At 44.1% G+C, this 15,346-nt stretch overlaps 1 protein-coding gene across 1 annotated transcript in view; it reads left to right on the top strand.

Annotated features, from left to right (window-relative positions):
- The first annotated feature begins 2,100 nt into the window (after positions 1-2,100).
- FBN2 (fibrillin 2) overlaps positions 2,101-15,346 on the top strand; it is a 257,674-nt gene continuing 244,428 nt past the window's right edge. The window contains exons 1-4 of the mRNA XM_045565793.1: positions 2,101-3,011; positions 3,837-3,919; positions 8,762-8,860; positions 10,111-10,206. Of these exons, the coding sequence (XP_045421749.1) occupies positions 2,758-3,011; positions 3,837-3,919; positions 8,762-8,860; positions 10,111-10,206 (532 nt within the window). The 5' untranslated portion in view covers positions 2,101-2,757. The remainder of the gene's footprint in view (positions 3,012-3,836; positions 3,920-8,761; positions 8,861-10,110; positions 10,207-15,346) is intronic.

Genomic DNA, 15,346 nt, shown 5'->3' with positions numbered 1-15,346 from the left:
TGTATATGCTAGAGATTGCTCCACAGTAGTATACAGAGTTCCTCCTCATTCCTATTGTACAGCTGTGTAATATTCCACTGAATGGGTTAAACCATATACAACCAGTTCCTTATTGATGGGATGTTTGTGTTTCTAGTCTTTTCCTATTACAAGCAATGTTTCAATGTATAGCCTAATGCATCCATCTTTTCAGTTTTTGCCCTAATGTATCTTTTATATAGATTACTAAAAGTGGAATTGCTGGGTCAAGGGTAAAGGTACATACAGTTTTAGAGCATTTAGATTTAATGTGCTAGACAAGAATGAACCACCGAATCATTTAAATATTAACTGAAAAACCATATACAGGACGTTTTAAATGGTTTGATTAAAACGCTGCTTTAACTCAGGAGATAGTTGCTTTATTTAGCTCTTTGAGTTAAAATGATGTCATTTGTTCAAAGCAGAGAACATGAAAAATACGCTCTTGCTCTAATTTCTTTGGACTTAACAAATTGGTGTTATGAAATTATGTAACTCCTACTTTTTCTTCTGCTTTATGAGAATATTACAAGAAAGGGTACTGCCTTAAGACGCTTCGACTACAGTGGGGAAGGAAATAAAGGAGGGAGTTGTGCCAATTCTTGGATGAGAATTTCGGCTGTCAAGTAGCACATTTGGGCGATTTGGGTCAAGAAAGGGAAATTACATACATATAAATATATATCTTTTTTTTCTTTCTTCTTTAAAGTAAGGTTTTCTAGGCCTAAATAATCCAGACGCTGCTCTCTTGGACTGTTTCCCCAATTTTTTAATCCTGATTTTTCAATTATGAAATTTCACTGAATGAGACATGACCTGGGCTGCACAGAGACCTCATGAAAATTGGGCCACAAAGGAAGACCCAGGGCTGGCGGGCGCAAAGGCACTCTAAAGGTACAGGGGGTTGCACCAATCGCTAAGGTTTAATCATTAGTGAGAAGAGGGTCTAAGCCAGGAACCAAGGTTCTTCTCCAAGCCCCACTTACCCACCTGGCCGCCACCCCAACCCCCAAGACAGTCCTGGGTCTCCATCCCCTCCTTGGATGCAAAGCCAGGCAGAGTCCCGCCAGGGGTCAGTCACTCGGGAGCACCCCCCGCGCGGACTCCCCAGGACTGTGGCGCCGCGCACTGCCGACGCCCCCTGCGGTCGCGTGAGCTCCCTCTTGGCGGCCGAAGGCGCATTTGGAGCTGGAAACGCCCAGCTCTTCTGTGGGTCCCGCAGACTGACGCCAATCCCGGTGGGGCAGTGGGGGTAGGAGGGCAATGGGGAGGGCTTGGCCTCCTCGGACTGAGGCTGCAATCAACCCCCGGGCGAGCCTCTGTTCCTCGCCAGCTGCGAATCCGCCCAGCCCGGCTCAGGGTCCAGGTCCCCGCAGGAGGACCCCTTCTCATGCTCATTCTGGCGGGGCACTTCAGCTGCCGGCCCAGCCAAGCCTGGCGCGTTTAGAGACCCTCGTCCCCTGTCCAGGGCTCGGCGAGGGCGGAGGGGGAGGGCAAGGGGCTGCTGCCGCCTCTCCCAAATCCGGTCCCGAACCGCCCCCTCCTCCGCCGTCTGCTCGCTTTGTACAGGCAGTCAAAACAGAGCTAGCGGCCAACCGAGGGGGACGGAAGCAAAGCCGCCTAGCGCCTCGCCCCTCCAGCCGGCCCCCGGCCCCCTCCTCTCGGCGCCCAGCCCTCGGCCCTCCCTCCCTTCTCCCACTTCTCTCCTCGCCCTAACCTCGCCCCCATCCCCCGCTCATTTCCTCTCGCACCCGGGCTCGCCAATCCCTCTTTCCAAGTCCCTCTTCCAGGCCGGCCTTCCTCTTCGGGCTTGCCCCCCTTCTCCCCAATCTCCGTCCTCTCCCCTCCCTTCGCCCAGCCCCCCTTCCTTCCTCTTCCCCTCCCCCAACCCTCGGGCCCCCCTTCCTCCCCACCCGATCGCCCCCGGACTCAGTCCCCGCCCATTCTGCGCCGGCCCCTCGGTCCGCACTGCGCCCCACGTGTGGACGGCTGCGCCCCGGCCCCCACTGACAGCCGCCGCCCGCCGGCCCGCCCCGCGCCCCGCCGGGCCTCTAAAACCCCCGCGCCGCGCCCTCCTCCGCCGCATCTTCCCGGGCGTCCAGCCTCCCGCCCTCCCTCTCGCCGGCCGCTCGCCTCGGCCCCGCGCACCTCCGCCCGGCTCGGCAGCCGCTACCCGCGCTTCCCTGCCCCGTGGGACTCCGAGCGAGTCCGGAGGAGACCCTCCTTTTCTTTGGGGGGCGACTTTTGTTTGCTTGCCTGCTTCTTTCTGGTGACTTTTGCAGCGTTCCAAGACCTGTGTCCGGAGCGCGAGGGACTCGGCCGAGCCGCTGCGTGCAGGCCCCTTTTTCTTTAGAGGTGCACTTTCTTTGTAACTTTACGCCGGGGCTCCTCGGGTTACTTTTGTAATTTCCCGCCCCCGCCCGTTGGCGGTCCCGGAGTCGCTCGGGGCCGTCGCCCGGGGGATGCAACGTGGACCGCGCGGGGCTGCCGGCTGCACCCCTGACGCCCCTCGCCGCCCACTGCGCTAGAGCCCGCGCCCGGCGTCCCGCGCCACTGGCGGCCAGGACCCCGGCGCTCTGTCCCGGACTCCCGCTAGAGCAGCGAGCCCGAGCCCAGGGGAGTCCCGGGAGCAGACGAAGGGCTTCTTAGACCCCGACTTTTTTCTGGGCCGCGCAGATTTTGTCTTTGATCACTCTCTCCCCGCGGGTCTCGGGCCGCGCGCTCTTGGCGCCGGCGATGGGGAGACGGCGGCGGCTGTGTCTCCAGCCCTACTTCGTGTGGCTGGGCTGCGTGGCGCTCTGGGCGCAGGGCACGGCCGGCCAGCCCCAGCCTCCGCCGCCCAAGCCTCCCCGGCCGCAGCCGCCGCCGCAGCAGGTCCGGCCCGCAGTGGCGGGCTCCGAAGGCGGGTTCGTGGCGCCCGAGTACCGGGAGGAGGGTGCCGCGGCGGCTAGCCGCGTCCGCCGGCGAGGACAGCAGGACGTGCTCCGAGGGTAGGTGGGCTAGCCCCGTGCGCAGGGCGGCCGGCTCGGGGGAACCTCGGCCTGGCCGCTTTCCATCTCATCCCCTCCCCGCCCCCGGTTCTGGCGGCTCAATCTGCAGCCCCCTCCGCCCGGAGACACGGAGACCCCCACGAACGCCTCTCCCTTCCCCCCCCAACCCCGCAGCCCAGTCAGCGGCAAGCCCTCCCTCGGGAGGGTGGGCGGAGGGTGGTCGGGGGTGGGGGCGTGCGCGGACCGGAGCAGATGCAGAGCCCGCGGTGTGGGGACAGGTCCCCAGCGTCGGGCAGAAGGTGGGCCTGGGGCCGGGGAGCCGGAGCGCTCCCCGCCGTCGGGGGCGCCGTTCCGAACCTTTTGTTTGAGGACGTGTGCGGGGTTTAGGCTCACTCTCTGGCGTGGGCCAGAGCTCTGCACCTTCCGACGCGCCTTCCTCGACGCGTCGGGGCCAAGGAAACCGCTGATCGAGGATGGATGTGGGAAGCAGGGCAGGGATTTTCGAAACGGAATGTTCTCTTTGTTCTCTGCATCTGGAGGCTAGAATAGTAGCAAATTATATGTTTCCGTGTCTCTTTTCTCTTTAAAAAGACAGGCAAGGGAGGAGAGATGAAAGGGCACGTGCACACGTTTCCGACCCTCCTGCATTCCAGCATCCAGCCCCTTCCCTTCTACATCTCTCCCCCGCCGAGCCCCAAGAATTGGAAATGTAGTTTTGGTTTGCTTATTGTCTTGAAATCTCGCTGGGGCTGCGCTCAGGAAGACCGCTTCTGTGTTACTGCACCCTCCTCCCTACGTGTGTGTGACCGCGCTTGTCCTTCGCAGGCCCAACGTGTGCGGCTCCAGATTCCACTCCTACTGCTGCCCGGGATGGAAGACGCTCCCTGGAGGAAACCAGTGCATTGTCCGTGAGTGCTTGGCTGGGACGGCAGCTTGTGGCAGCAGGCCGGGCCCTGTCCCACGGCCCACCTCTTGCACTCGGCTGTTTGGACACACAGTTGCATTTAAGATCAAGTGGCCACACTGCAGTGATAATCGGGACACAGCCCCATCTGAATGGTGGGGAAGCAGCAGCCGGCGTGCGTCAGTGTAGACCTCACTTCCACACTGTGTTGAAGGGCAATGATGATAAAGGTTTCAGAGAGACTTGGAAGTTTTATCTTTCGATGTCTATTAATACAAGCTGAACAGGAGGGTAAAGCAATTCCCTAGATAACTGAAACCGACTTTTCCCTAAAAAAGTCCAGATAAGACCACAATGTTATTATGTAAAGAATCTGGCTTTTGACTCTGCTTGAGGTTTAAGCCTTATGAAGATCAAGCTTTCTTAGTTTATACCAAACCACTTTATTATCTCTGGTTTCATCTGAGCAGCCACATAACCTAGATATGAAAGAAGTACTCTCACGGATTTAGAGTTGACCAAAGTTAACAAAATTTTTAAAGGAGAAGACTCTTTCAGGTGACTTGACTTTTTTGTTTTTTTGGAAGACATTTATATTTAGGGCTTCCAGACCCCAAACTTCATAGTATCCGGTAGATTTCCAAAGTCTGAATCTTAGAACTTGAAAAGCTCTGCATATTTGACCTTGAAAGTTTTAGTTATTTTATTCAGTTTCCAAAGTGTATACCCATCTCTCCAAGTTCTGTTTGGAGAGCTCATTAGTTACCGCCTTCACAGTCATGGACTCTGGGATGTCTTCTTTAACTTGCCTGTGAATTTGTGACCTGAAGTGTGACTGGCCTTCCCCTGGGTACTTATACAGAGACAGCCAGGTTTGTCTTGTTGGCAGGAGAGCCAGGTATCATAGACAGCACATTCATTTAGAGCCAGTCTTGACTTCAGATTGACCTCCATGTTCTCCAGGGAAAAAATAATTACGAAACTGAGAATAAAGAAAAAGGGCAAGACACACTAGCCAAGGGATAATAAGGATGTAGTGGCATCTCTGACTCTATATTTATTGGTTTTGTGGGTTTGAGATAGACCCTTAATGTTATTGCTGGGCAGTTTTTAAAAAGGAATGAAATCTCAAGTGTCGGAAAGACTAGTTTCTTCTTCCTAATTTTTTCTACCCTAAAATCCCACAACCTCCAGTGATGAAGCAAAAAGAGGAAACAACTGTGTTCTTTAAAGTGATTCATAAATATTTTAAATAAACCCTCTGATTATAAGACTTTGCTTTTATTTTTTCAAAAAAGGAGAGGGTATTGCATTGTTTTCTTTCCAACATAGAAGTCATATGTGTGGCATTAATGGAGGGTGCGTTCACTCTTTCAAGCCAGTGAGGCATTACCCATTCTTGTGGCTGCTTTAAACTTACATGGTTTTCTAGAATCCTGAAACAGCTAACGTCACTCACCACACACCTGCCATACTAGCGGGAGTGACTTAGGCACTGCGGAAAGTCTGACTCACTAAATGTAATGAATGTGACTGCCATTATTGAGTTGGAGAACAGCCGAGGAGAAGGGATTGGTTTATGGTATGTGTTGAAAATCTGTAAAGTCAGATTTTATTGGATCAGTGTGGAATGGGAATTCCAGAGAGCAGAGCCTTCCATAATATTTGCAATAGAAGTATATGTATAGCCCACTGAGTGTTAGCTTTAAATATTTTTCGTCTTTGAGTAACATTGTGCCTTTTACTTGTTTAGAAGTTCAGCTTTGAAAATCTCAGGATAACAGTGACTTCAGTAGCCTGCATTTCTACTACTTGAAATATTTGGGTGCTTTTGAGAAACATTGGAAATTACATGTATCAGAAATCTATAAAAATCTATAAACTTTGAAATGATCCTTATATCTCTGAGAAACATTTACAACACTTGTGTCAACAGGTATCTACGAAAATATCTATTACTAGCACATTAAAAAATTCAAATACCTGAGAATATAAAATAGGGTACAAAATAGAGGGAGAGTGTAATACCTTTGTATTCTATTTCATGAATTGCACCTAACTTTAACAGACTACATTCAATTTTGTTGTTCAATTATTTTGATATTTAAAATGATGATATATGTAGGTAATGAGCAAACTAAAACCATCATAAGCACAAAACCAAGAATTTTAATTCCAGGCTTTCCTGATAATGAATTAAGACACTTATTAATGTATTTCTTGAATTTATCTATATCTGACCATTTATCAGAAGAAAAGCTCGGAGGCAGTTTACAAAGAAGAAGTAAAACACAAATAAAAAAAGAGGACCAAAGATTAATTTTTTCATACATTTATACCTCAGTATTCTATGTAGAAAGATATAAAAATGGTCAGCTTTTAGAATTTTAATCTCTTTGGCTTCATGAGGAGAAGATAGTAAAGGAAAATGTATTTCTCAAAGTGCTAGAAACCTAATGCATTTTGATTTGAGTCGGTATGTTTTGTTGTTATTGTTCTTAGTTGTAGCCTGAAAAGGTCACTGAAGTACTCTCAAAGTTCCAAATATTTGTTTCCAAAAGGATAGAATTAACCTTCTTACTTTGCATTTTTAAAAATTTTCGTAGAACATGAAGCAATGAAAAAGTTTGCTTGTTAATTTATTTATTGTGAAATGATGCCATGAACAGCATTTTGACCAGTGGAATAACGGCAGGATGGGGTGGGCTTGGATTTATAGCATTTGAGATCTGAAGAGACATGAGAACATTCCAATACAGTCCCTTTATACTATGCTACCAATGAGAAAACTGAACACAGAGAAGCTATGCTGTTTTTTAGAGCACCCAGCAGATCAGTGGCCGAGTGAGAACGCAACCTCAGACCTCTTGGGTACCATGTACCCTTTATGTGGCCATGAGACTTCTCCTAGCATCACTGAAGTCCCAGTACCTAGGTCTTCTCTCCCTTTCCCTTTGGTATTTCTGGGTTTATGGTCTTAGTTAATGATTGTGGGAGGGACAGATACTCAGCTGAGGTATACCATGGTCCGAGGTGGATGTGGGGTGAAAGGGCCGAAACACTTGCTTCTCACTGGCTCAGAGTTACACAGCACACGCCTGTAGCCGTGACTGGTAACTGTTTGGGAATGCCCAACCTCCAGCCCATCAAACCTTCACTGGGTTTAGGATCTGGGTGGGGGCACTGTGTGTCTTACTTAAGCCTTGTCTAAATCTGTACCTGCTGGAGTGGAGGGGGCTTTGAAATAAAATAATATTTTAATGAGAATTCATCACTGAAAAGTTATTGGTGATCAAAAACTCTAGTACATTTTAAGAAGTAATAACCAACTCCATGTAGGGAACCATATTCTTGCCTAAGATGAGTGACTCCATGATACATGACACTGTTTTCATTTATGAGGAGTACCAGTGGAGATGCTGGTCATATTATAGGGATGTCAAAAGGCCATTTGGAGAAGGAAAACAATTATCAAGTTAGCTGGCTACTGTAGAAAATGTTCTTTACATCATTGGGAGTCCTGGATCTTTTTGAAGCTTATGGGACTCCTCCACAGCAAAGGATACATATGCACATTGGAATAAATGTTAATAGCTAGGTTCAAGGTATTCATGTACTCTCTTCTTGTCTGTATACATCCAGTCATGGAGCATTAAAGCCTTTTGCACAGCCTTTGTGCTCAAAGAGAGAATTCAGTTGTGGGTATAGAGATAAATCTCTCAGCTCCTAAATGAACTGACTCTAAATATGGGAGAAACTTCCCATTTGAGGGCACTTGGCTACAGGTTTGAAGTGTCTGTGGTATGTGCTGTGTCAGTGAGCCAAGCATTCTTTGCTGTAATGACCCTCATACCTTTGTGTTCACTGGAGGTCACAGCTGTGGGAAGCTTTGACTCTGCCTCCATCAAAATGTCTGAGCAGCAGGAATAGGCTAGGTTGTGGAGATAATCTGGGAGAAGAAAGGCTGCAGGAAGGAGAGAGGGAATTATTGCGGGGAACAAAGATTGATGATGGGGCAGGTCAGATACCAGCCAGGAAGGAATGTGCATGGAACCCCTGCAGGTTGGCCAAGTTATTAGGGCCTGGGGTCTTTGCCCGAGTCAGTTTCACATTCTCTGTCTCCTGTGAGGATCCTTGGCATAGTGGGCTGTGTTTTCTTTAGGTTTCTTCAACTCTTGCAGCTCCCTACGTTCAAGGCTCATGTCTTCTCTTGGTGAATTCTGCATTTAAAATTTCAGTCTTAAATGGAAGAGACAACCTGTATTGATAGGAGGGTTAAAGAATTAGGATTATGGAATTTGAAATAGGTTCATTTGTTTGTACTTTATCATAAGGATACTTATAAGACCTATTCCCATGTCTGAAATGGGTAATTTCATTGTATATCTGATGTTAGAGAGTTTATTTTATTTTTATTTATTATGATTATTATTTTTGAGACAGAGTCTTGTTCTGTTGTCCAGGCTAGAGTGCAGTGGCATTATCATAGCTCACTGAAACCTCCAACTCGCGGGCTCAGGTGATTCTCCTTCCTCAGCCTCCAAGTAGCTTGGACCATAGGTGTGCACCACGAAGTCTGGCTAATTTTTCCATTTTTGGTAGAGAAGGGAGTCTCACTTTGTTGTTCAAGCTGGTCTCAAACTACTGGCCTCAAGCGATCCTCCTGCCTCAGCCTCCCAAAGTTCTAGGATTACAGGCGTGAGCCACTGCACGTGGCCTGAATTAGTCATTTTTACATCACATATTTCATATCTTGGTTTTATTGTTTTAAATGTAGCTTTCTTGTTTTGTGAACTGTGGGTTATTATATAATTATTCATTTGCTTTCCTATTGTGCTTTCTACAGCAATTTGTAGAAATAGTTGTGGAGATGGATTTTGCTCCCGTCCTAACATGTGTACTTGTTCCAGCGGCCAAATATCACCAACCTGTGGATCAAAATCAAGTATGTTTCTTATATGTGGTCTTGTTTGCTTCATTTTCCTTAAGGTTTTTAGTAAATGTTAAATGTCCTTTTCAAAGAGGATGTAAATCTATGATTATTTTCCTTACAAACTAGTTCTGTATTCATCTTTGGAATAAAAATCTTTGGTGGCTTAGTTGTTGCCTCAAATGGGTAATGGTTTTCAGTAAGACAAAAGGCTTTAATTCTGGTCCAGGAGCTATATGTCTGTGCATTAGCAGAGCCAGGATTTAGTGGAGAAGTAATTCTTTTTGAATAATAGCTATAACTTAACTGGGTTATTACTAGGTTCCAGGTGCTATTTTAAGTGTTTGACCATATCACCTTAGTTAATTCCCACATCGATGTTATGAGATACTGTTACGACCCCATATTACAGAGTAAGAAAGTGAGGCGCATATAAGTTAAGTAAATTGCCCAAGGAAACACAGACTTGAATTCAGTGTTCTGATACCTAAGTTTGGAGTCTCAAGCACTAGGCGATATTTATTGCCTTTGCTTAATCACGTAGCCCATGTTCTGTTTTGTGGGTTATGTAAAGGAGAAGGAGATTGGGAAGACGTCAGATATTTATTGAATATGGACCAGATACTTTACGTATATTAGCCTATTTTGCTTTACACGTATTAACTCCCAACAACTCTGTAAGATAACTGTAACAGTGGACTAAGATTCTGTTATTCATGACCCAGTTAGAAATTGGTGGGTTTTTAAGACTCAAGATTAATCTTTTAGGCCAGTATTTAAGATAACATTATAACAAGGCAGAAGCAGATATTGTTTAATTGCTCAATGGTTAAATAACTGCTTTAAATCTGCCTCAGACTCGTGTGATTATTATATTTTAAACATTTCTTTCTACAGAATTTCCCTATTTCCCTAAACAAGCATGATACAGAGTCTCTCTGACTCACGAGTAAGATTCAAGATTTATACAGCAAATGTCATTATCTTCTTTCGAAACTCTTGATGAAAACTCTAGTTTTACTTTCTTTGACTATAATCTGCCATTTTCCCAGCTTTTTAAAACCCATCATTCAAATTCATGGAGACTTTCTTGATCATCCTGATCAGCATGTTTCTTCCACTGCTTCCCTGAACCTGTCTTCCTTGCCTGATTACCTGCAAAGTACCCTTGACCATACTGTGGATATTTAGTTTATAGTTTATAACTCTCACACATACTATAATTTGGGTGATCATTTTATACTTTTTGTTGTTGCTCTTTGCAGTTCAGCAGTGCAGCGTGAGATGCATGAATGGCGGGACCTGTGCTGAGGACCACTGCCAGTGCCAGAAGGGATACATTGGAGCTTACTGCGGACAACGTAAGGAACATCAGTATAGACTTGATTTGTTAGAAATAATCACTTAGTGGGTATGTCTTATTAAGTCATAATTTAAGATCTTGTAAAGCCTTTGGTCCTTTGAAAAAACAATTTTATGTAATAAGCCATACCTTACAACTGAATTTCTAATTTTTATCCTATACGGATTTTTTCTAATTTTTTTAGAACTTTTGTTTTAGAGTATTGATGTTGTCGAATACCACTAGTGCTTTATTAAATTTGACACATATCACAGGTTTTCTTTGATTTAGCTCCGTAAAACATACATACTTCCCTGAAAAAATGGTGACATTTTCTGTGATCTCTTTCTTTCTCTCCCTCCTTTTCCTATTCTCCTCCTCCAATAAATCCAACTTTTTAGGATTTCTCAAAATTAACCCCAGGAGAGCCAATCTCATAAATAATCCTTTGCTCAAATACATTTAATACCGAAATCCAAGGCTGTGAAATGATTTTTTTAAATCAGATGTCGTTGTGTGAGAGGAGCCGTGACCAGCAGAGCTCCTCTCTCCTCTGGAGCTTGTTCCCTGTGGGGCGAGAAATAGCCTGTGAGCGAGGATGGAAAGGCTACAGTGCCTGAATGGCGACACGTCCCTGGGGCATGCTTTTGGTTACTGTTGCCTCAATTGTGGGACTTTTATGGGAATTCATGTGTTTTCAAGTATGGATGAATAGAAAGACATGACGCTAAAGAAAGTTGAATCACGAATAGTAAGAAAGTCCCTTTTCACTTCCCTGGCATCTCATCAGATGCAGAGTCTGGGCTCCATGCTAGCGGTCTGCAAGGCTTCCCTCGGAATTGCTCATCTCCTTTTCTAACATAGAAAAACCAAGTCTTAGGTATATAAGAATATCTAGCTTGCTAATTAGCATTATTTTATTTTTGTTGCAGTTTTAAAATTTTCTTAATTGTGGTAAAATATACATAAAAATATTCACCATTTTTACCATTTTCTCTCTCTCTTTTTTTTTTCATTTCAGAATATTATGGGGGTATAAATGTTTCAATTACATCGACTGCTTGAGTCAAAGTTATAAGTGTGCCCATCACCCAGATATTGTACATTGTACCCGTTAGATATGACTTTACCCATCCCCTCCTCCCACCTCCCACCTGCATGATTTCCATTGAATTTTACCTCTATCTGTGCACGTGAGTGATGATTGGTTAGTTCCTATTTGATAGTGAGTACATGTGTTTGTTTTTCTGTTCTTACAATAATTCACGTAGGAGGATGGTCTCTAGTTCCATCCAGATTGTTGCAAAAGGTATTAATTCAATTATGGCTGAGTAGTATTCCATGGTGTATATATACCACATTTTATTAATCCACTCATGACTTGACAGGCACTTGGGTTGATTCCTCATCTTTGCAATTGTGAGCTGAGCTATAGTAAATATTATAGTGCAAGTGTCTTTTTGATAAAATGACATTTTTTCCTTTGGGTAAATACCCAGTAGTGGGATTGCTGGATCAAATGGTAGGTCTACTTTTTGTTCTTTGGGAAATCTCCATACTATTTTCCATTGAGGTTGCACTAGTTTGTAGTCCCACTAACAGTGTGTAATTGTTCCTTTCTCTCCACATCCATGCCAGCATGTATTGTTTTGGTACTTTTTGATAAAAGCCATTCTCAGTGGGGTTAGGTGATATTCATTGTGGTTTTAATTGGCATTTGTCTGATGATTAGTGATGTTTAGCATTTTTTCATACATTTATATAGGCCATTAGTCTGCCTTCTTTTGAAGAGCTTCTGTTCCTATCTCTTGCTCACTTTTTTATGGGATTGTTTGATTTTTTTTTTTCTTGCTGATTTGCTTGAATTCTTTGTAGATTCTGGTTATTAGCCCTTTATTGGGTGTATAGCTCATGAATATTTTCTCCCATTCTGGAGGTTGTGTATTTGCTCTATTGATTGTCTTCTTGGCTGTGCAGAAGCTTTTTTAATTTAATCAAGTTCCATTTATTTATTTTTATTGTTGCTGTGATTGCCCTTGCAGTCTTCTTCATAAATTCTTTGCCTAGACTGATATCCAGAAGAGTTTTTCCAAAATATTCTGATAGAATTCTTACGGCTTTGTGTCTTAGATTTGTGTCCTTTATCTATCTTGAATTAATTTTTGTGAGAAGTGAGAGGTGCAGATCCTGTTTCAGTCTTCTACATGGGGCTGTCCAATTTCCCCAGCATCATTTATTGAATAGGGATTCTTTTCCATAGTGTATATTGCTGTCTACTTTGTCAAAGATCAGATGGTAATATGTGGATGGTTTTATATCTGGGTTTTCTGTTCTAGAGACTTTGGTCTATGTCTTTATTTTTGTGCTGATACCATGCTGTTTTGGTTACCATAGCCTTAAAGTGTAGCTTAAAGTCTGGTAAAGTGATGCCTCCAGGTTTGTTCCTTTTGCTCAAGGTTGCTTTGGTTATTTGGGCTCTTTTCTAATTCCATTTTTAACCATTTTTAAGTGTAAAATTCAGAGCTATTAAGTACATTTACATTGTTGTGCAACCATTACCACCATCCAGCTCCAGAACTTGCTTAATCCTGTAAAAATGAAACTATGTATTCATTAAATAATAAACCCCATTTCTCTCTCCTTCCTATCTCTGGTAACCACCATTCTACTTTCTGTCTCTATGAATTTGACTATTCTAGGTACTTCCTATAAATGTAATCATGCAGTATTTGTTCCTTTTTGACTGACTTATTTTATTTGATATAATGCCAGGATTCATCCATGTTGTGGCATGTGTTAGAATTCCCATCATTTTAAAGGCTGAATAGTATTTCGTTTGTGTGTGTATACTACACTGTGTTTATCTGTTCATCTGTTGGTGCACATTTGACTTGCTTCTACTATTCGGCTATTGTGAATAATGCTGCTGTGAACATGCGTTTACAAATATATGTTTGGGTCCCTGCTTTTAGTTCTTTTTGGTATATACTCAGAAGTGTAATGCTGGATCATAGGACAATTCTATTTTTAATTTTTTAAGTAGCTGTCATACTGTTTTTCATAAAAGCTATACCATTTTACATTCTCACCAGTAGTGCACAGGGTTCCAATTTATCTACATTCTTGCCAATACTTCTTATTTTTTTGTTTGTTTGTTTTTATGATAACCATCGTAATGTATGTGAAGTGGTATCTCATTGTGGTTGTTGCAGTTATTTTTAAGGTTGCCTTCTACTTGGAGTGGTTATAGCTTTCTATTTTTAAGTGCTATGAAGTTTTCTTTTAAAAAATTTTATATGACAGGTGAATCAATTTCAAAAAGCAAATATTCTCCTGAGGTCAGGAGTAGACTAACTTTTTCTGTAAGGACCAGATAGTCAATGTTTGAGACCTTGCTTTCTCTGTTGCAGAACTCAGCTCTGCCACTGTAGTGCAAAGGAGACCAGAAACAGTATGTAAATGAAAGAGCTAGGGTGTGTTTCAGCAGTAATTTTGCTGAAACACTTTATAGACACTGAAACTTGAATTTCATACAATTTTCACTTGTCACAGAATATTCTTTTCATTTTTCAACGTCTTAAAAAGTTAAACCCCTCTTAGCTCAGGAGCAGTACAGACACAGGCAGCGGGCATAGTTGGCAGACGTGTTGTGGTGTGGTTCTCAGGTCTGATGAAAGCTGTTAAGATAATCTGAGATTGACTGAAGTTTGGGAAGTGGAAGATTAAGGCATTTAAGAGAATACGGTACATTGAGGCCAGTTTTCCAGCAAGAACAGGAGCAGCCAATGTAGTAACTTCTCTAGGTTAGGGCTGGCCAGAGGAGAGCAGGAAAGGGCTGGACAACAGTGGACAGATAATTGCAGCAAAGTTTCTTGATTCATGGATGATTCTTTTTCTAGATTTTCTTTGTACATTTGGATATTTCCCGAATTTTATACAATAGACTCCAATTTATAATGAGCAAAGAAGCAAAAGTCTATTGTGAACACAGCATTTGTAAGAAGGCAGATTTATAGGTTTTTTACACCTTAGGAAAGTGTTAGGAGATCTGATTGTAATCTGTTTTAGAGAGTTCAGTAGCCAGCAAAGAGACTTGAAACTCAACCTTTGGTTCTACAGGGGAAGAAATGATAATTACGTTCGAATCACTGGGGGAAGAGGCTTGCCTCCGCTGATCTTTCAGCATATTTCCTTAACTCTGTCCTGAAATTAGCTATTTTCAGCCTGAATTCAGCTGCTGTACCTGTCTCGTGCGTACCTGTATATGTGTGCGTTTTCTTGAAGGTTGTGCAGAACCACCTCTGGTAGGTATGTCTCTTCCTGCTCTTCACACAAGAATGGGAAACCAGGGGATGGAAAGTGCTTTCATCTTCTAGAGGAAGCGCTTTGATGTTTTTCTGCCCCGGTGTCGAACCGTGCTGAGGCTACCACACATACCAGTTGGGGGAAAGCCAAAGGCACCGGGTCAGAAAATCAGCATATCCCCGAGAATGTGCTCTCCAGGGTTGTCTCACGGGATGAAGTCCTCTTCATCTAATGTTTATCTCAGGGGTGGTAGAACATAGGGTATAAGCAAAATATGCAACTAACAAAATTCATTGATCAGCAAATTATACGGTGAAGGTGTGATAACCGGTAGTGGACAGCAGCCCAAGAAACGGCTTGAGGAAGACACTCTCCGAGCTCCCTTACGTGGAAAGAGTGTTACAGTACTGACGGCAGAGAAGCAGATGTTTCAACTTATGAATCCAGAACAGTCCTGGAAATATGATGTTTGCTTAAACGGGTATTATAAAAACATTTAAACTACTTAGCTGCTTTCCCGAAAATGTAGATAGCACCCCTTAGAAAGCGTTCTTCCGTTTCCTTCAGCAGTGTTAACTGAGTAGCTGCTGTGTGTCCCGCACCCTGCAAGATGCTGAGAGAGCATCACTGAGCAGGTGAGACGATGTCCCGGCCACACAGAGCTTATAATCTGCTAGAAAAGACGGTTAATAAGTAAAAAGGTAAACACCTAATACAAATTTAGGTAATGAGAAGTTTTAGGAGAAGAATCAAACAAGGCAAGGGGAGAGAGTCCAAGTCAGGATCACAGTTCTCTGCTATTTTCTGTCGAGAATCTCTGAGCAGGCGACATCTGAACACAGACCTGAATCTGT

Source organism: Lemur catta, chromosome 12 (assembly GCF_020740605.2).
Source record: "Lemur catta isolate mLemCat1 chromosome 12, mLemCat1.pri, whole genome shotgun sequence".
In the NCBI taxonomy this organism is placed as follows: Eukaryota; Metazoa; Chordata; class Mammalia; order Primates; family Lemuridae; genus Lemur; species Lemur catta.
Note: the sequence above shows the minus strand (reverse complement) of the source record. Positions and strands in the feature narration are given on the sequence as shown.